The following is a 22,015-nucleotide window of genomic DNA, read 5'->3' as shown; positions in this document are numbered from 1 at the left end:
ATATGAAAATATTTCAATCTTTGAGCTGGAAATAGTTGAGTAAATTCTATTTTTGAAAGTACAAAAGAACTTTAGTATCATACTTTATAATGGTTTTAATCATAATTGGTATTAGAAAAAGTAATTTCTCTTGCTTTTTTTCTTTTTAGATTCTGAATTTCACTGGCCCTTTATTTCTACCTCCAGGCTGTTGGAATATATTTACTTTGAAACTTGCTGTTAAAGACATTGCCATAAATCTATTCACCAATGTATTTTTGACTACAAACACAGGTGCCGTTTTTGCAATACCTCTACAGATTTACTCAGCACCAACCAAGGTATTGTTTACAACACTATGTGTTATAATTTTCATAATAATTACTGTTATTAACTTATGGTGCTTGGGTTTTATTGGCAGAGTTAAGCTCGTGTTCTTTAAGACTATCTCAAGAAATACAACAGATATTACCAGGCCAAGCTTAGATGGTCATTTGTTTAGATATGGAGCTCTTTATTTGGAAAGAGTTTCCATTTTTCATAAAGTAACTTGAGGTTCTTGAACAAAATAAGGTATTACAAGTAGATTCATCTCATTTTCATTTATTTCCAAAATTTGTAGAGCAAGGAATATGTGCTTGCTCTAAAAAGCACAGTTGAGCTTTTAGTGCATCCTTGCAATGAATTCAAATAAACTAGACGGTTAAATGCTGTAGTTAGACCTCTGGTAAGTGAGGCTTGGTTGCTTGTAGTTCTTGCATTTCTCCTGGGGGCCAAATCTAAAGCCTGAAAGGTTTCACAATTAAAATGCTTTCTAAAATCTGGGTAAACCGTATTCAATTTAGATCTTATCTTAAACATGTCTCATTTTTTTCTTAATGTTTATTTATTTCCATTTGGTTACTGTTATTGCTTCTTTTTGATCCAAGCTATTCTGTATAACGCTGGGTTCTGATTTTTCACTATGAGACATTCATGCAACCATCTTTATGATTTTTCTCACTTATTAGCCTTGGTGTTTCATTAGATAGAAATGCCTCATGCTTAGCTATAGGCTTAAAGTTAGGACCTCTAAAATCAAACTACACAAAGTGTAAGGTTAATTCCATTCATCCTTATTTTGAGGAGGGGAGATTTCTTAGAAATTTCCTTTTTCTGATCAAGAGATGCGTATTAAGAAGAGCGCCCTGTGGGAGGGAGTAGGCAGGTTTCATGTATATGTGGAAGTAGCGAGTCTGTGCTTTCCCAACCTGTAGGAAGTGGAACGTCAATTTAAATGTCCTGAGTGGCTTAGGAGTTTCTACAGATTGGTATGCTGTTTTTCAGAGGATTACAGTGTTTTGGTTTTTTTTTAAACCTATCAGGAACGTCCTGAGATTAACCTCTAATTCAGGAGGCAGCTTTGTGTCTTTGGAGCCCATGGATCATCACTGTGGGCATCGATGATTGTGCAGAATCCACTGCTGTGAGCCTTCCTGTGAGAGACCGTTCAGGGCTCTCATTCAGGGGGAAAGGAAGCCAAGAATTCGCTTTCTCATTGTTTGGCTTCTGGTTAAAGAGAAATTCACTGAGGTGGAGGCCAATGTCTGCTTTGCATTTGAGTGCATTAGGATTTTTATGCTTAGTGTTGTGTTTTAAGTTATTCATATATTACTTTTCAATCTAGGAAGGGAGTCTGGGTTTTGAAGTGATAGCACATTGTGGCATGCATTATTTCATGGGAAAATCAAAGACAGGTAAGTATTTTGCCCTTAGGCTTTCTGTAGAACTCTAGAGTGGGGTTGGGCGGGAAATAGTGAGGAAAAATAGAGTTTGTAGCTGCAATAATTAGTCCTGTAAACATAATTGTATCATATTTTATTTTTAAAGAGCATGATCATTCACAGAATGACTTGAAAGTCTTAAGAATCCTCCAAAAACACCTGAGGTTACTTGTATAAATAATGTCCCCTTAAGTAGCTTGAACTTTTGTAAGGGATTTTTTTTCAAACACATTATTTGATGGTCACAGCAACTTTGTGGCCAGGAAAAGTTGGAAGATTCTGGTTCTTTTATAAAAGGGCTGACTACAAGTTGGTAAAAATAACCTGGAATTGTGTTTGAAGACTTGGATTATAGGAGCATAAACATCTTCCAGGGGGTGCTTGCTGTTATGTGAGATTGTATGCTATGGTGTTGATATAGAAGCTCTTTCTAGCCCTTGCCCTACATTTTTGATTTATTAAAATATTGAATGTAAGGAGACTGTTGCAGTATGGAGACTTCTTTGAGGAGACACCCATGTTTTCATCCTGGTACACTCTTTAGCACAGACAGGACAGAACAGATAAGTAGAGAGGGCTCAGTGAACAGGAGGCCGTTTTGTAAATATGCACATGCACCTTCCCCAGGCCTGGTCTGTGCCCTTCTTTGGGAGGACCGTTCGTCCATCAGCACTGATCACTGAAAGGCTTAGATGATGACCAGTGCTTACGGGGAAGCAGTTTAGCCTGTTAGACGGAAAGCTGTTAAAAATGTTCCGAGTATAATTTTTACTTGTTTCAGGCTGTATTCATGTGCCATGTGTCTTTTATGTTCTTACCTTTACATGATTCGATTTAGTTTTGTTTTCTACATGTTTGTTTGATTTGATGTACCATTTGCCATTGAGTTAGAGGGATCCTAGGAAAGTTAGAGGGAGGGAGGGGGTGTGTTTATGCATTTGACAGGCCTCTCAGTTTGAGAAGTTTGGCAGCCTGTGGCATTCTTTACTAATTGAGTTGCATCTTCTATAAATCTAAATATTAAATCTGATCTAACTTTTAGAAAATCCTAATTGGGAAGGGAGTCTTTCCCTGGATCGGTCTACCTGGGATGTGGATTTGGAACTTGCCAATAAATTGTATGAAAGATGGAAGAAGTTTAAAAACGGTGACGGCTGCAAGTATGTCTTCACCTTTCCTTGTCTCTCTTATGCGGCACTGGGGAGACACTTCAAGCGAAGTTGTAGGATGTCCAACCTTAGAAAAGTTGAAAGTGGAGTGCAGTGAATACTCAAACGTTCCTCGCCTGTTTTCAACCAGTTGTTCACGTTTTGCCACTTATGCTTTATTTCTCTCTCGACCTCTATACCTTTGTACACACGCATTATCTTTGTGCTGAGTCATTGGAAGGTAAGCTGAAGATACCATACCTCAACCCTCAGTACTTTATTAGGAAAGAATTTATTTCCCATGGAGAATATCCTCCTACATAGGGCTATGCTATGATTCCACACCCAATAAATTTAACACTGATACAGTTATACAGTATACAGTCTGTATTGAAATTTCTCTGTTTGACTCACTGGTATCCATTATGGCTATCTTTTTCTTTTTCCTTTTTTTAAATCCAGATTCCATTCAAGGATCATGTATTGCAATTGGTTGTCATGTTTTCTTAATTTTCTTTAGACTTGTATCCCCACCTTTCTTCATCTATCATAATGCTGACATTTTCGAGGGGCCTACCCAGTTGTCTTACAGAACCTTTGGCACTGTGGAGTTTTTGGATTGTTTCCTCAGATTTACATTCATGTCAAACATTTTTGGGAAGAGTGCTAATTACTTGGTTGGTATTGTGTCCTTATCATTGCATCACCTCAGAAGGAACATAAATGGCAGTTTGTCCCATTGTCGGTGTTGCTAAGTTGAATCGTTTGACTGTCCCCATTGTGCGTCTGACAGCTCTTTTTCCACTGTAGATGAATTTTTCCTTTACTAAGTAATTATTAAAAATTAATAAGTAACATGTGCTATGATAATTTGAGATCATATAAATTTCCTGTTCCCAAAGAACATTTCACCCCATCCATTGATAATCCTTGCCTGGATCAGTTGCTAGATTGATGGTTGCAAAATAGTGATGTTTCTGATTATTTTGTTCATTCTACATTCTTTTTGAGCATCACTGTGGATTCTTTGTTCATTACCATGATGTACCATCAGTATTATTTTTTGATGCTAAATTGTCCCAGATTTGGCTGATGGGAGCCCCTTCAGGCTAGATCGTGGGTCCCTTAGATGTTCACTTCATTCTTTGAGCAACTTCCTTGCTTTCTAGTAAAACAGGATGCTCCGGGATCATGTGTACTTTCTCTTCCCTAGACCCAGAATACCCAGAATAAGCCTTTTCTTTTTTCCAAGAGCCCTTGTTCCTTTTAGTAGGAGTGATAATTAGTGATTTCCTTTTTTTTATGTGAAAATTATTTTTCAAAATAATTTCTTTCTTTATGAATTACACAGGAGGACTGCTTTAGGCATGACTCGATTTGGTCGCTTGAAGAAATCCAAGGAGTCAGAATCCTTTGTTTCGTATCTTCCTCGTTTAATCACAGAGCCCGGTCTTGTGTTAAACTTCAGCGCAACTGCCCTGAGGAGTAGTGTGGTGAGGATTGTGTATCTCCTTGTCAGTGACCCCCTGGCTCTTGGGGTGTTAAGTTATCAGAGTCTTTCTACCTTGAGAATACTGTGTCAGAACCAAAGTTAATTTAAATTCATTTTAAGTGACATACATATGCTGTTCAGTGCACTTAGCAGGGAGGTGTCAAGAAACAAAGGAGTAAACTTGAAACAGACTGAAAGTGCATGAAACAAACACATTTTCTGAAGTCTGTTTTCAATTCAAAATCCGTCAAGAAAGTATTCAACTACGAATATCAGAGAAAATCTTTTTTATAAGATTTTACCATTTTTAAAATTTTTATTTTTAAATTTATTTTATTTATTTTTTAGAGAGAGAGAGTGGGGGAGAGGGGCAGCAGGAGAGACAGAAAATGAGACACACACACACAGAGAGAGAGAGAGAGAGAGAGAGAGAGAGAGAGAGAGAGAGACTCTTAAGCAGGTCCACACTCAGCACAGAGCCCAACACAGGGCTGAGTCTCACGACCCTGAGATCATGACTTGAGCTGAAAGCAAGAGTTGGACACTCAACCAGTGAGCCACCCAGGCACCCCAATTGTTAAAAGTAATCTCTACACCCAACGTGGGGCTCAAACTTACAACCCCGAGGGGCGCCTGGGTGGCTCAGTTAGTTAAGCAGCCAATTTTGGCTCAGGTCATGATCTCCTCGTTCATGAGTTCGAGCCCCGCATCGGGCTCTGTGCCTTCAGCTCAGAGGCTGGAGCCTGCTTCGGATTCTGTGTCCCCCCTCTCTCTGCCCTTCCCCTGCTCATGCTCTGTCTCTCTTTCTCTCCCCAAAATAAAGAAATGTTAAAAAAATTTAAAAAAAAACCAAAACGACTTACAACCCCAAGATCAAGAGTCACAGTGCTTTACTGACTGAGCCAACCAGGAGCCCCATCACAGAGAGAATCCTGATTAACACAGGCTTACATAGGAGTTAGCTTGTTTTATAGTGAGAAGCTCAAAAGAGACAAGTCCAAAACTGATGAAGCAGCAGTGTGATGCCATCAAGAGCCTGGACTCTGTCCATTACCCTCTGTCCTTAGTGTGCTGACTTCTTCTCTCATGTGTGCTTCCCTCCATGAGCTGGGGAGGCAGGGAGCAAAGCAGAGGCACAGAAGCCACACCAGCAGACTTCCATGTGTGTGTGTCATCTCATTGCCAAAGAGCTGCATCACATGTGGTCTGGGTGATGATTTACACTTCATGAGGTGCTCACTGGGTTTCTTAGGGGTGGCATCTGAAGACTGTTTTTAAAACATTTTTGTTTTGTGGGGCGCCTGGGTGGCTCTGTCGCTTGAGTGTGTGACTTCGGCTCAGGTCATGATCTCACAGTTCGCGGGTTTGAGCCCCACGTTGGGCTTTGTGCCGACAGTCTGGAGCCTGCCTGGGATTCTTTCTCACTCCCTCTCTGCCCCTCCCCTGCTCACACACACACACACACACACACACACACACACACGCTCTCTCTCTCTCTCTCTCTCTCTCTCTCTCTCAAAAATAAACATTAAATTTTTTTTTAACTTTGAAATAATTTCAACTTAAATGGTTAAAAATAGTACCAAGAACTCCTAGTCACCTTTCACAAAGGTGTTTTTGTGTTTGCCACATTTGCTTTATCATTCCTTTTCTCTGTCTGCACACACACACACCACACCCTTTTTTTTTTAAATGTTTTTTAATGTTTATTTATTTTTGAGAGAAAAAGAGCATGAACAGGGGAGGGGCAGAGAGACAGGGAGGCACAGAATCCGAAGCAGGCTCCAGGCTCTGAGCTGTTAGCACAGAGCCTGATGCGAGTCTCAAGCTCATGCGAGTCTCGAGATCATGACCTGAGCCGAAGTTGTACGCTTAACCAACTGAGCCACCCACGTGCTCCACACCACACACATTTACGAGCTGTTTGAGAGTGTCAGATGCTATGTCCTCCCTTATTTCTACTTCATTGTGGATTTCCTAAGAACAGGAGCATCTTCTCACATACCAAAGTGCAATTATTAAAATTGGATGTGATATTAATCATAATAATGTTATCGAGTCTGCAGTCTATATTCAGAATTTTCCAGCTATCCCCCTCACATACTTTATGGTAGGTTTTTTTCTTTTCCCCAGCTCAGGATCTTGCATTGTATGATCTTTATCATCACCTGTAATCTTTCTCAGCCTTCTCTTGCCTCTCATAGCAGAGATGTTGTTGAAGTAAGCAGGCCATTTATTTTCTAGACTGTCCCTCGATTTGATTTGCATGATGGTTCCCATGATTCGATTCAGGTTATGAATTCTTGCAGGGATTATCTCAGGAGCAACACCATGTCTTCCTCGGGGTTTTGATTTTCCTTTCCCCATATCTAGGTGAAGTACTTTGTGGTGAAGAACCCTTCCTCTTGGCCGGTCTCCTTGCAGCTCCTGCCTCTCTCCTTGTATCCTACACCCGAGGCTGTGGTACGCCTGCTGCACAAATGGTAAAGCACCCAGTTGGTGAAGACTTTCTGACGGTGTTTGGGAAACGCTGTTAAGACTCAGAATTATTCAGAGTCCTTCACATCTTTCACCCAGAACCTGTATGTGGGTGTACACAATATTGGCCCCAGTACCTGCACACCCAGCTCCTAGGGACATACAACCTGATGGAAATTGCCGCTTCTCTTGTTATGTGGTATCTTTGGTGTTCCTGTGACAAGGCTAGCTCCCAGCAGAATGTTACTTTCTCTGGTCAGGGAGTCTTTACAGCTGTGATTTTTTCCCACGTGTATTTCTCATATTGAGAATCTAAATCACAGCGATCTCTGGACAACACAAGAAAGGAGTTTAGTGTTTTAGTACATTTTTTTTTTTAATTTTTTTTTTTTAATTTTCTTTTTTTTTTTTTTTAACGTTTATTTATTTTTGGGACAGAGAGAGACAGAGCATGAACGGGGGAGGGGCAGAGAGAGAGGGAGACACAGAATCGGAAACAGGCTCCAGGCTCTGAGCCATCAGCCCAGAGCCCGACACGGGGCTCGAACTCACGGATCGCGAGATCGTGACCTGGCTGAAGTCGGACGCTTAACCGACTGCGCCACCCAGGCGCCCCTGTTTTAGTACATTTTAATCTCGTGTTAGAAAAGAAAAGATGATGTCCCTGTCTGTTATATCTTATTTTCACAAAGCAGTCACAGTTTCAGTTAGAATGTTTCCCTCTTTGGCTTAGTAGGATCTACCCTTATCCCTGGGTTTCTCAGCTTCAGCACTATTGACATTTTGGACCAGGTGATTTTCTGTTTGGGGGAGGAGGGGCTGTTGTGTGTTTCAGAGGGTGGTTAGCAGCGTCCCTGGCTTCTACCCAATTGGTGCCAGTAGGACCTCCCCAGCTGTGGTAAGCAGAAATGTCTCTGGGCATTGCTACGTGTCTACCGGGAGACAAAATTGTCCTTTCTCGAGAGTCACTTCCTGTCAGGTTCCTTATGTATTGTTTGGAGAGGGAAAAAAAATTGCTTTGTATTTAGAGCTGTTGTCACCATATGCTTCTTTACATTCTGTGCTGCCAAAGTCATTCATTCAATGGTATTTATTGAGCACTTCCAGTATGCCCAGGACAATGCAGGGGCCTGGGATGCAGTGGTGACAGGATGGGATGAACTGTATATGTAAACACATGTGCTCACATGATCTGTATATGTGCACACATGCACTGTTTTCTTTAGTGGCAACCTGCATGTTATTTCAAACTTTTTTTTTTCCTTTATAGGTTTGGCACCGATATGCAGATGATTAATTTCACAACTGGTGAATTCCAGCTCACCAAAGCTTGCCCTTACCAGGTAGGATGTCCTCTTTAAATAGAAAAAGAATGCTGACAAACCACACACGTAGCATATGGCTGCACCAAGTCATGTTTCAAGTGTTTTTACATAATATATGTGGCTCTCTTATATTCTAGGCGTGAAGTATACATAGCAGATTTTCCCAATTAATGAATGCAGCAAGAGCCCATGGTTCATGTTAGCCTGTAAATCATTTTAATTTGATAGTTTAGATTCATGTGAGTGAAGAAATAACAATTGGATCAGGGCTATGTAGAAAACATAAAACCTGAGACCCCAGAATTTACAATTCTCTTTTAGATTTCCCATCGATTGTTTTTTAAGGTGACATAAGGTAAAGATACACCTAAGAACATCTTCTCCTACTAAACAGGCTTCATGTTTTTAGCAAGTCACCCAGTTTCTGTGATGTTCACCTCATCTGTTTAAAAAAAAAAGGTCTTTCTGAAATTCTTAAGCCTCTGGGCGCTCATGAGGTCTTGCACAAATACTCAGGAGGAGGAGTAAACATGTCATGTGGAAAGGATGTTGTTCTGGGACTTGGCAGCCTTGTTTCTTAGTTTCCACTCAGTAGTTCTGTGGCTCTTTGTACAGAGCTGAGAGTTCTCCTTACAAGTATCCTATGTGTGAGATCAAGTCAGACACGGAGCATCTGTTAAAAAAAATACAGCCACACACGTCACCACACATGGGCATACAACTATATTAACACACACACGCACACACACACACACACGCACGCACACACGCACGCACACACTGAAATGCCTTGGTATTTTCTTCTTTCTCCACACTTATCCCTCCAAAGATGGACTATTGGCTCTAGATTAACTTGAATAGCAGAACGAGGGAGATCAAATGACCTCCAACTAAGAGTTAAAACTCATCAAAGCAAGTTTTTAGATGGATTTTTAACAGACTTACAATAGGAAACATATCACAGCAAATGTCCCTTTCTGTTTGTAAGTGGTTTAGGCAGCAGGATGGTCTTGGTTTTGTTAGCATGCCTGCCCTGCTCATTGCCTCTGGTTGTCCTTTCCACTGAGCAGGCTCCCAGGGCTGTCAGAGACAAGTTAGTCCAGGATACTAAAAGATCTTTGGCCCCACTGGTGTTGAATCGTATATAATTTGGAATTCCAAAAATAATGCCAGTTTTCTTTTACATCTAAACGTTCTATTCAGATTTGAACAAATGCTGCAGCCTGTTTGGAAGAAGTTTTTCATGTGTGACCAAAGGTTTCCCCCAAGAATATTACACCTTTTGTGATACGAGACACCATTACTGTTATGAATTTGTTACACTGACAATAATAGTATCGATGCCTTTGAGACACTTAAAGTTTAATTCAGAATTCTTCTTAGAACTCTTTGTTATGTAAAGAATGGCACCCATATTTATGATGGTTTGCTGTTAAAAATGTAGTTCCTTCGGTTAAGATCAGGGGGAATTAGATGGTCAGGGTTCTGAGTCCAGGCTGTTAACATGGGCTAGCTTTGTGCCCTCAGGAAGATTACTTATCCTTTCTACAGCCTTCTCTCACTCACTCGTAATAATGTTTGAAGATTCAGTAACATTTATGGAATGCTCAGCATTTTATAGACTTCTTATATTCCAGTGCCTGGCATATAAGAACGATTTAATAAATGATGCAGTTGTTATTACAGATTTTTTAATGTTTGCTTATTTATTTTGAGAGAGAGAGAGAGAGAGAGAGAGAGAGAGAGAGAGAGAGAGACACCCAAGCAGACTCCGTGCTGTCAGCATGGAGCCCTTTGTGGGGCTCGATCCTATGAACTGTGAGATCATGACCTAAGCCAAGATCAAGAGTCGGGTGCTTAACCGACTGAGCCACCCAGGCGCGCCATGTTATTATTACAGTTTTAATACTAAAAATCAGTTTTATTCAGTATTCATATTAGATCTATGTAAAGCGAGGTTTCTCCCTTTGTGAAGCTTATAGTTCTAATGAAAATGAATCAAACACTGTCGCTATTTCTTCTGATAGCATGGGGAAATACTAGCAACAATTGCAGGATAAAACAAATACAAAAATCAAGACTGCAGAAAAGAGAAATATTACTATGCAGATTATATGATTATAGCGCTAAGAAATTAGTAATTTTTTTTAGTGAGAAGGAGCTGGAAAAAAACAGTGGAAAGAGGAAAAATGATGAAGAACTCAGCCTTGAATGCTAGATTTAGAAAACAAGATTTTAGCCTTGAATACTGGATTTAGAACACAAGATTAATCAGAAAGTTAGAGACCTTGGGAAAAATAAAGGAGCTTGTGAATAAACACAGCTCTTTCTCCTGAGTGAAGAGACGCAATATATTAAAGATGGTTTCTGTATGAACCTAAGGTCAGTATTAAAGACAGGGTTGTCGAGCAGCAGTTGGGTGTTGGGTCAGATCCCCGCAGCATTCAAACAGAGGCTATTTGGTGTGCTGTCTCAGTGACAGTTTGCATTCAGAGCATCTTGGCAGAGATGGCTCTTGTAGCCGCAGCTTCCATCCGGGCCGGGAAGCAAATCCCCCCCTCCAGCATCCCTGGCAGGCTGTCCTGCAGCCTCTGCCTGCTCTTCTCAGCTGTGGTTCGGGAACTATTTATCAGTGTGAACTCTCAGAGTGAGCAAGTTCAGCGCGTCGATTAGGGCAGTCCACTCTGGACGTTAAAAGAAGAGCAATCATGTTTATACCCTAAAATGCACGTAATGAAGACGGAAGCTTGCTTCACAGGAATCATTTCACTGCATTTATTAAATCTGCAGGGCATGCCTTCTGAGGAATCTGAGTTTGGCATCCTCCACTTACATTTGCAGCCTCTGGAGATGAAAAGGGTCGGCGTAGTTTTCACGCCAGCTGACTACGGAAAAGTTACCTCACTCATACTAATCCGGTGGGTGTGTCCCTGTCATGGAGCCTATTTCTTTCTCTCTGACTCGTCTGTCCAAGTCTCTTTCTCTCAAGAATACATAATCTCTTTATTTTTTATTTATAAGTATTTGTTTATTTCTGAGAGGGAGATATAAAAGCTGCAGCAGGCTCCATCACCACAGAGCCCGACATGGGGCTCGAACTCACGGACTGTGAGATTGTGACCTGAGCTGAAGTCGGGCGCTTAAGTGACTGAGCCACCCAGGTGCCTCAAGAATATGTAATCTCTTTAGCTAAGAGCTGACATTCACCTCATGGTCAGGCCTTCAGGGATGGGGCTGTGTTGCATGGGAGGGAGAGGAGAGGCTATGTGAGGCTTCACCTTATTCTGTGCCTCAGTTTCCCACCTTGTAAAGTAGGGGCTGTGTGCCCTTCTCTCTAAGAGCCGCAGTATATTTTGCTCAGCATCTCATCTGTTGGTGTCATTGAGGGCAGGACACATGTACAAATGCAGACACACACACACGTATGTGCTAGGAACGCATGTTCCCAGCTCAGAAAAATAATTGAAACACTGCTGTGTATGTTTTCACTCGCAGTGTTGGGATTTATATCACTCTCATACCTGTCTTGCTTCTGGAACTCTCTGTAGCCCCAAAGGACAATGGACTAAGGACTGTTGAGCCCATTGCCTTTTTTTCCCTCCTTATTTTAAATGACAGATGTTGCTAAATTTAAGCAGCTAAATGTTTCTCACTATTAAATTTTTTTCATCTTTAGTTAGTCTTTATTGAGAGTTTTCTTTCAAAAATTTACAGTAAATACAGATCTATGTTGAAGCTCTCTGCATTGGTGAGAAGTCTAACACTAATTTTCAATAAATGTCCTTTTAGTTACTTTGTAGAGTTTTTCTAGTATCAGATCAGCTAGCGAAGACTTTCTTATTCTGGACTTCCTTTAATATATTACACGAGTTTGTTCTTCTGCAAGTGAATTGCTCTGAAAAAGAAAATGTACTTGTTTGTTCTATTAAGCATTTTAACTAAGACTCCTGCTGCCCTGTTGACAGCGTCTTTCATTTAAAACTCCTTCTCCGTTGAAGAACTAAGGTCCTGGGAAGTGCAGAGATAACATTTACCTCATCCCAGGTTCAGCTATCCCACCTCGAAAAGAAAGTCTAAATTATTTGTAGTAGTTAATTTACTTTTGATATTTCTATATTGACACATAGTATTTTTCTGTAAATAATATCAGTCATCCAACCTAACTTAAAGGCTTTTAAATGGTTAAAGATTCTTAATCCTTCAGATAAAGGTGTAAAGCTCTTGTTGTATTTTGCCTAATTAGGAATGTTTTCTCAGCTTCTATAGTATTTACATTAATGATGACTGGCTTTCACTCCAGTCTACACCTTTTAAACATCTACTCCATTTAACTTTTTTTGTCCTGGGAGTCATGACTTCATGACTTCATGACCTTAATGAAAAGGCAGAAGCTAGTCTGAATTTTTGCTTGACTACTAAGGATTTGAGTAGATCTGTGTTATTTTGTGGGGTGACATTATAAATCTTTGGTTCAAAAGAAACAGTAGGATTTTATTTCTAGAATTATCCCTAAGGCAGAATCTCTAATAGTCACAATTACTATGAAACTCCTTAATTCACCCTGCAAGTAGTTTGTATCAATTAGGCTAAATTTGTTAATATTTCTCTGAGACCCCAACTTTATCTTTTCAGTTTTTGTTTTTGTTTTTATTTGCTCTTGCAGGTCTCATCACCACCCAGGTGGCTGATTATTAGAAAAACATGGCTTCACATTCTCGGGCTGAGGCAGGAGGGTGATCAGGAACATTCTGGGCATTCACTCGTTCTTGCTGTAGTCAGCTTGCCTGGGCTCTTCTGAGCCCATTGGCAGCTTCCGTTGCCCGTCAATAGCCTCTAAATTCCAGGAGATGCCACACTATTTAAATTGATTTTCTCTTTGAAAACCTTACAGCTGTTCTTGCTAACTAGGAATGTTTAAGTCCAAGTGCACTGTATTTTGTGACTGTGTTGTAATGCCTTTGTATTTGTATGTGCTTCCCCAATAGGAATAACTTGACTGTTATCGACATGATTGGCGTGGAAGGGTTTGGAGCGAGAGAGTTACTGAAAGTGGGCGGAAGGCTTCCTGGTTCGGGAGGTTCTCTCAGGTTCAAGGTGCCCGAGTCCACGCTGATGGATTGCCGGCGACGTGAGTTCGTGCGTGTGGCACTCAGATGGGGCAGGCTTGGTGCTAAAGCCAAGAGCAAAAGGATTCTATAGGAAGATTCTTTATAAATTTATAGTAAATTCATTGCATTGATGCAAATAATTGAATCAGGCAAACGTTTAGCATATATAGGCCTTTACTTTATAAAAATAGCCTTAGATATTTAACCCATCTTACTTAATACATATATAAAAAGTGTAATTGCTGAATTATCAGTATAGTGTCAAATACTTAAGATAAATAGTGAGAGGCTACATCATCATAAAAAGATCACACCATGGGGCGCCTGGGTGGCTCGGTCGGTTGGGCGTCCGACTTTGACTCAGGTCATGATCTCGCAGTTCGTGGGTTTGAGCCCCGCATCGGGCTCTGTGCTGACGGCTCGGAGCCTGGAGCCTGCTTCGGATTCTGTGTCTCCCTCTCTCTCTGCCCCTTCCCCGCTCATGCTCTATCTCTCTCTGTCTCTCAAAATGAATAAACGTTAAAAAAAAAAAAAAGATCACCCCAAAATGCTGAATGGAGACAAGACTAAAGATTTCTAAGCAGTAGAACTCTATGCAGTAATGGAAATGCTCAGTGTCTGTGTCATCCAGTACAGCAGACACTAGCCTCATGTGGTTACTGAGCACTTAAAAATATAGGTAGTGTGACTTAGAAAATAAGTTTTTAAATTTTTTTTAATGTTTATTCTTGAGAGACAGAGCATGAGTGGGGGAGGGGCAGAGAGAGAGGGAGACACAGAATCCGAAGCCAGTCTCCAGGCTCAGCTGTCAGCACAGAGCCCAACGCGGGGCTCGAACTCACAGACCGCGAGATCATGACCTGAGCCAAAGTCGGACGCTTAGCCGACTAAGCCACCCACGCACCCCGAAAATCACTTTTTAAATTTACCTAATTTTAATTTAATTTAAAGTAGCCACGTATGTCTAGTGGCTACTGTATTAGACATAGAAGATTTAGAAATTTACATAAATGTTCCATTAGATATTTCCAAACTGTGCATGTATTTAAGTTAAATACTTCTAAATTATTTATATTAGGTTCAAGAACTTTCTCAGGAACTAAAACAAAAATCAAACAATAGATATAAAATGTTTTTCGTAAATTCTGTCTTGTTTCCTATATAATTTTGAATTTCTGGAACACACTGAAAGCATTTTAGTAACACTGCTTCCTGTGGAGAAATCTGATTAGTGAAAACTATTGGATAATTTTGTAGCACTATTTAATGTCTCATTAGAATTTTTTTAATAAAACTATGCTAAATGAGCATTGAGTTTGAAGCGATTTATTAACCATTTGCATTCAGCATTCATCACAATTCATTTTTTCTTTCATTCATTCAGTAATTTAGAGTTGACCTTGAAATATAGAATTAAGGAGTATTATAAAAACTATAGAACCAGATAAGATATTAGTCCCTTTATGGAAAAGATTGTGGGTTGTAAATTTATGGGAGTAATTTAAAATTGTGGTAATTCTTTCTTTTTTAAACTCCCTATATAAAACGTGCTCTCATTTTTTTTGCAGGGACTTGGTGACTTACTTCCTCTGAATGTAGTGGGTGTTTGAGTCATGTTTCTAGAAACACACACACTTGCTCTTAACTGGTCCCTGTTCAATGTGAAGATACTGGGAGCAAAGTGTGCATAGTGCCTAGGGATATCCAAACTATTTGGCTTCTGAAAAGAATAAACTTCTAACCTTAACCTTTTTAAAAAAAACAACATTTAAGTTTATTTTGAGAGAGAGTGTGTGAGCATGTGCAGGGGAGGGGCAGAGAGAGAGAGAGAGAGAGGGAGAGAGAGAATCCCAAGTGGGCTCCACACTGTCAGCACAGAACCTGACGTGGGGCTTAATCTCATGAACCTGTGAGATCATGACCTGAGCCAAAATCAGGAGTTGGACACTTAACTGACTGAGCCACCCAGGCATCCCTAACCTTAACCTTCACTAAGTAAAAGAACAAAGAAGAGATTTTGATTACTGTTGGTACCTAGGAAGGTCATTTAACTTAAAAATCTTGATTAGTTAAATGTTTTTATTGTATCCTGGTAGTATAAGAAAATCTGTAACTGTTCTAGAAATTAGATAGAAGTCATACTTTGAGCTTATATTGAATTTTTTTTCACATTTTAATAACACATGTCATAGTTTTTTGATTCAATAAATTATGCTAAGTAAATTTTGCGGTTCGTATACACTAAATATTACTTTCTGTCCTCACTAGAACTGAAAGACAGCAAGCAAATTTTATCTATTACAAAGAACTTTAAAGTTGAGAATATTGGACCACTTCCTATAACTGTGACATCTCTGAAAATTAATGGGTATAATTGCCAAGGTTATGGATTCGAAGTGCTAGATTGTCATCAATTTTCCCTGGCCCCAAACACATCCCGAGATATCAGCATTGTGTAAGCATTGAGTTTTAACCTCATTTAAGTTTTGTGGCGCATTTAATAATGTGGGGGTGGAGGGACCTTTTTCCATTGGTAAGACATGTTAAGTTGTTTTTATATAAATACTTATGGTAAGTAAGAAATTTGGCTGCTGTTGTGATTACTTTGTTTTGTGCCTGGAATTAAAAGAATCAAGTTCATAAAGATGAGTCTTTTGTTACCAGGTTTACTCCTGACTTTACCTCTTCCTGGGTCATTCGTGAGCTGACTCTTGTGACTGCAGCAGACCTAGAATTTCACTTCACTCTCAATGTGACCCTCCCTCATCACCTGTTGCCTCTGTGTGCCGACGTGGTTCCAGGACCCAGCTGGGAGGAGTCGTTTTGGAGGCTCACAGTCTTCTTTGTCAGGTATGCTCCCGCCTTTGGACGAGTTGCAAGAAACTGTCTATTGCCTGGGTGTAAGAGCTTATGAATAGTCAAATAGCATATTCAGAGCATCTGAATTGAGTGAAATTTGTATTTCTTTGCGAACCCTGATACACATGAAGTAGACAAACTAGTAACTGATAAACTTTAAGATAATAGTAAATGAATTGTAAGAGATTCATGGGACCTAGAAGTATCATAGACCATTGTGCTCCATATGTTTTCACTGGCCGTCACAGGGGAAGATATGACTTTGACTCCTATTGGCCCAGTGCAGTGGCAATTTGAGATTGGAAGACTAGAACCACCCTTTTAGATTTTATCATGAAGGTGCTTTTAAATTTTTTTTTTTAATGTGTATTTATTTTTGAGAGAGACAGAGACGAAATGCGAGTGGGTTGGGGCAGAGAGAGAGAGGGAGACACAGAATCTGAAACAGTCTCCAGGCTCTGAGCTGTCAGCACAGAGCCCGACGCAGGGCTCGAACTCATGAGCTGCGAGATCATGACCTGAGCCGAAGTCGGACGCTCAAGTGACTGAGCCATCCAGGCGCCCCACAAGTGCTTTTAAAAATGGAATTGGGGGGGCGCCTGGGTGGCGCAGTCGGTTAAGCGTCCGACTTCAACCAGGTCACGATCTCACGGTCCGTGAGTTCGAGCCCCGCGTCGGGCTCTGGGCTGATGGCTCAGAGCCTGGAGCCTGTTTCCGATTCTGTGTCTCCCTCTCTCTCTGCCCCTCGCCCACTCATGCTCTGTCTCTCTCTGTCCCAAAAATAAATAAACGTTGGAAAAAAAAAAAATTAAAAAAAAAAATGGAATTGGAATGTCAAACTTACAAGTATGCACATTTTTAGAAACTTGGGGTTTTTTTTTAATCTTTAATATCAGAAAGTATGATATCATACATCTTAGGGAATCCCAATACCACATCTTTAGACATTTTGCATCAAACATCCACTGCTCTTCTGTAAGAGAGCTGGTCTTTTTAATGCCAGTCAGAACCATGCAGTAATGAACCCCATTGCTTTCTTCCTCAGTTTGTCCCTGTTGGGTGTGATTTTAATAGCCTTCCAACAAGCACAGTACATTCTTATGGAATTCATGAAAACAAGACAGAGGCAAAATGCTAGCTCATCTTCGCAGCAAAACAATAGTTCGATGGATGTAATTAGCTCCCATTCTCACAAGTAAGAATTTCTGTGTGTGTGTGTGTGTGTGTGTGTGTGTGTGTGTGTGTGTGTGTTGGGGGGGAAGGGGCTCTCACCTTTGATATTACTTCGTTCTGATTTTATTTTAAGGTGATATAAATACTATTCTGAGTCCAGGTTTAGATTCGTAAAATTTTCTTTAAGTCATTGAGGCTGTAATAGTCCTTTTACAATAAGATAGACTTCATATAAGGACTTAGTTTGTAAAACCCAGGGGGCTTTGGAAGAAGGAAAGATAGAACTCCCCAGTACACACAGTACCGATGGCCACTTCTTTCTCACGGCTTTAGAAACAGAGGGGTAGGGTTTGATTCCACTTGGCTTGATGTTAAATGTTTTTCTTCCTCCATTCAGGAGCAATTGTAAGAACTTTCTTGATACCTATGGCCCCTCTGATAAAGGCAGAGGGAAGAGCTGTCTTCCAATAAACACTCCACAAAGCAGGATCCAGAACGCGGCAAGGAGGAGCCCCGGTACCTACGGTCACTCTCAGAAGAAGCACAAGTGCTCAGTCTATTACAGCAAACACAGACCTAGCCCACCTGTTGCCAGCAGTGCCAACACTGCTGCTGAGGAGAGACAGACTCCAGCCCTGGGCAGCCCCCTGTCTGCCCCTAGAGAGGACGTGTGCACTGATGTTATGGGTGAGAACTGGATAAACCTCAAATACGCAAGTGGCATAAATGTCAACCTGCAAAAGAATTTAACCCTTCCCAAAAACTTACTGAATAAAGAAGAAAACACACTGAAAAACACAGTTATGGTCAATCATCCTTCTTCAGAATGTCATATGAAGGAGGAAATACAGACATGTATGTTTCCTAAGGAAACGGATATTAAAACTTCAGAAAACATAGGTGAGCTCAAGGAGAGAGAGCTCTGTTCTCTGAAGACCTCTAAGAAACTACCTGAAAATCACTTGTCAAGAAGTGCACCTCAGTACCAGTCAGACTTGCCAGAGATTTCCGGGAAGAATAATGGTAATCTTTTCATCCTCATGGATGACTTTTCTCTCTGGTTTGTCTTCGGTCTGTTTTTTTAACAGAATTTATTCTCACCTGTGACTTTAGGTTTAATCATGGATGCTGAATTTTTAGTTCTTGCACAGAGTTAAAGCAAAGGTGTAAATGTTGAAGTACGGTTTGCAAAATGAAAAGCTTAGGAGGAGGCACCACGTTTTTAGAATGTCGTGGCTAAGAAGTGTACTTTTAGTACATGTGTTTAGAGGGTTGGGAATGTCATATTTTATTGGGAGGGTATGGACACCACTTTCTAATTATTTTATATCTTGGATTTTCAGACTATTTGTGAAAATTAATCTGCTCATAAAATGTTTCTGACCGAACAAAACTTACCAACTTTTTATATTTAACAGCTGCTACCGTCTCATGTTCCCTGGCCCTGATTCTTGTCTAATTGTGTCCCTTGGTTAAAAAAGACAGATGTTCTCTTAGAGCAAAGGCGGTTAGTGAAAGCGTAGGCAGGACTGGACTCAGAAAACTACCTATATGTAACATTGTCGTGAAGCTTTAACTGACCCCTTTGGCTTTTGGCATAAGAGCCCGTGCTTATTTTTCTTAGCCGTTCTGATCATCTTAATATGCACATTTCTGTACCTGGTAAAAGTCAGATTTTGGACACTTTTTAATCTGGAAAAATCAGTCACCTTTGATCTTATTAAAACATCTAATGTGTTTCACTCCCTGTTACTGTAGAGGGGGTAGAGAAATATTATGGATTGGTCAGTTTCTGATGAGTTGTATGCATGTAGTTAAAAACCCGAAGTGAATTTTATGTGTTCCATAAAAGGACGTCTCTAACTTCAAAGCTGGAGTCCTCCGAGCGAGTGGAGCAAGGTCAGGCAACTGCACATGTATTCCTGGTGCGTCTTGTTCCAACCAGTTTGTACCGTTTCCCTGGTATCCATGCACGTATTTGAGGTGGAATCATGTCTGCAGGGTTGACGCCGTCCCCTGTGTTCTGTCCACCCGGCGTGTGAGCACGCACTCCAGATGAAGCATTCAACCAGATCCTCAAATGATAGCATACTTGGTCTGAGGATGTTTTGTGGTAGGGCAGGGGGCTGCCTGTTGTTCAATTTCCATGGGGCCCAGGCTGCAAAACATTTGTGAAAGAGTGAGATTAGGGGTGAATCCTACCAGGGTTTTCCTTGTTTGGTATTATTTAGGCCTGAGCACAGGATCTAACATAGGCTGACTTTACGTAAGCCTAAAACCATAGTTGTTTGAGGTGCTTCTGTGGCCCTTGCGTCCACTAGTCATCTGCATAAATGTGTCTGCAGAGTGCAGTGGCCATGGCCTTGTGGATAGATAGATGGGAAGGACCTTTTGCTGCACTGCAGTACTTTGAAGTGGGTTAAAATGTGGAGACGTGGGCCCAAAGTGCAGCGCTAGAGTGGGTCAGAGGATTCACATTTGTGCTTCAGGTCCCTCCTGTCCAATACTTGATGTTTAATGCCTATAGTGGAGCATAGATGGCCATGTAGTAATACTTCAGCAAGTGTGAGTGAACTTCGTATTGGAGGTCCAGAAACAAAGGACTTGCTTGTATCATCATAGATGTCATTCCTGCCCAGAATCTTTCCTTCCTGTGCAGATTGCTAATCTGTGTTTTAAATGGAAACAAGTATCTTGCAATAAGAAGTCTTTAAAAACTGCTCTTTGGTTAGATCAGTAGTATGTTAAGTGGTATCCGGGTGATTGTTGATCAGATCAAGTAAGGACTGATGAAAGAACTTTGGCTTTCCACCATGTTCTGACCAGCAAACTTAGAGGTGCTAATTCACAGTGCTGGATTTCTCTCCGGAATTAGTATGTCAGCAGGAGATTCCTCGCAGGGAAGGCCATTCATTGACATGTGTTTTGTTCTGTTTTCTGTTCACAGCACTATTCTAGGAAAATATCAAAGAGGTTAAAAAAATTAGGTTGCCTGCCATCCATTTACAATTTAGACATTTTAAAGGATTGACAATTTTAAAAATAAGAAAGGACTGAGAATTCTAGAGGAAGATATTTGTAGTTTGAAGATAGGATTTGGAGTTTTTTTTGGTAATATCAAGGGCTTGGGGTGCTTTTATCAGATTTTAAAGGAAAGCATTGTAATAAGCTGGCAGATGGTGAACAGGCATATAATTGGCAGGGAGTCCATAACGTGTGAAGAATGCTCAAGGATGAGAAAACCATTTGTATATGAGAACTCTCCAAATTTTCACTTCCAACTTTGAGCGTTGGTTCTTTTTTTGCTTTGAAAAGTGTTTTACTTTGTGAAAAACGTGTTTTCATCACAAAATCATTCTAGAACCTGAAGAAAACAGCTTCTGTGTTAATAGTTGAACTTAGCCCGCCGGCTGGTTGGGAATCCCAGGTCCCTCCACCTCGTTTCCTGTGTGGCCCACTAGAATGGGGAATTTCTGTTTGCTCAGGGGAAAGCAGCTAGTGTGTTTGCCACATCCTAGCTCCTTCTAAAGTACACAAATGTTCCATAGAGGCAAATTCAGTGATAAGATTGCTTTTGGAAAAAGGGGAAGGGGGCAGGCGGTCTGTCTCCTAAGAGTGCCTGAAGTGCTTTTATTAACCTGACAGACCTCCTTGAGGCATGTGAGGAAGTTTGCCTTCTCCTATTCTGAGGCTTTTTAATTTTTCCTGAGGGTGACATATTGTGTGAGAAAAAAATATTCCAAGGTGAATATTAATGGCTCTGGCACTACATGCTCAGTTTTGTTGTTGAAAAACACAGAATTTATTTTCTGAATAAAAGAAATGTGTCTCATCCCCTTCCTGTTCTTTCTGCGGCCTTCTTCTGAGAGGCCTTGTAGTAAGTCATAAATTAAAATTCCCCATAGAAAGGAAGTCTGTTGACAGATGCTTCAGAGCTCTGTTTTCACACACAGTTTTCTTGGCATCCACCTGTCAAACCACAGCTCAATTTTTCAAACATTTGTTATGTATTCCAGAGTCTTTTGAGCGTCTGACAAGAGTAGAGCTCTGTGTGTAACGTAAATGATCTTTTAAATATGTCTCTTTTCAAATGTGTATTATTTTTAAATTGTGTGATCACAATTCTAGATCTGTATTTGACCGTACAATTAAAAAATAATGATCTCTGGAATTAAGGCTAAAGACACACAGCTGGCCTCAGCACTATGAAAGAGGAATAGTCAGCCAATTATTTTATTGCTTTCTTTCTTTTAATGTCTATTTCAGAGAGACAGGGCGCGCGCGAGAGAGAGCAAGCAGGGGAGGGGCAGAGAGAGGGGGAGACACAGAATCTGAAGCAGGCTCCAGGCTCTGAGCTGTCAGCACAGAGCCCGATGCGGGGCTTGAACCCACAGACCATGAGATCATGACTTGAGCTGAAGTTGGAGGCTTAACCAAGTGAGCCACCTAGGCGCCCTTTTATTGCTTTCTGCTTATAACAATGTAAAGGATAATAAACTTTTAAATTGAATAATACCCTAAGCCTTGGAATTAACAATACATGGAAGATGTCACTGAATAGACACTCCAAATTTCTGAAATACGAATATTTGAAAAATTCAAATAGTCTCATTTTACTTATAGATACTAATACCTTGAAGATTAGCTTTTACTCAAAATATAACACTTGATTAGATTTGATACCATAAAA

General features: G+C 40.5%; 1 protein-coding gene across 2 annotated transcripts in view; it reads left to right on the top strand.

Annotated features, from left to right (window-relative positions):
• TMEM131L (transmembrane 131 like) overlaps nt 1–22,015 on the top strand; it is a 171,350-nt gene that overhangs the window by 114,490 nt on the left and 34,845 nt on the right. For both annotated transcript variants that reach the window (XM_086704081.1, XM_086704080.1), the window contains exons 14-25: nt 150–320; nt 1,646–1,715; nt 2,785–2,902; nt 4,242–4,383; nt 6,756–6,865; nt 8,131–8,203; nt 10,976–11,103; nt 13,171–13,313; nt 15,562–15,748; nt 15,958–16,143; nt 17,198–17,347; nt 17,723–18,348. In XM_086704081.1, coding sequence (XP_086560207.1) covers nt 150–320; nt 1,646–1,715; nt 2,785–2,902; nt 4,242–4,383; nt 6,756–6,865; nt 8,131–8,203; nt 10,976–11,103; nt 13,171–13,313; nt 15,562–15,748; nt 15,958–16,143; nt 17,198–17,347; nt 17,723–18,348 — 2,104 coding nt within the window. The remainder of the gene's footprint in view (nt 1–149; nt 321–1,645; nt 1,716–2,784; nt 2,903–4,241; nt 4,384–6,755; nt 6,866–8,130; nt 8,204–10,975; nt 11,104–13,170; nt 13,314–15,561; nt 15,749–15,957; nt 16,144–17,197; nt 17,348–17,722; nt 18,349–22,015) is intronic.

The sequence above is a fragment of the Puma concolor genome, chromosome B1, assembly GCF_028749965.1.
Source record: "Puma concolor isolate L17-30 chromosome B1, mPumCon1.1.hap2, whole genome shotgun sequence".
In the NCBI taxonomy this organism is placed as follows: Eukaryota; Metazoa; Chordata; class Mammalia; order Carnivora; family Felidae; genus Puma; species Puma concolor.
The sequence above is the reverse complement of the archived record's forward strand: the minus strand, read 5'-3'. Positions and strand labels throughout refer to the sequence as shown.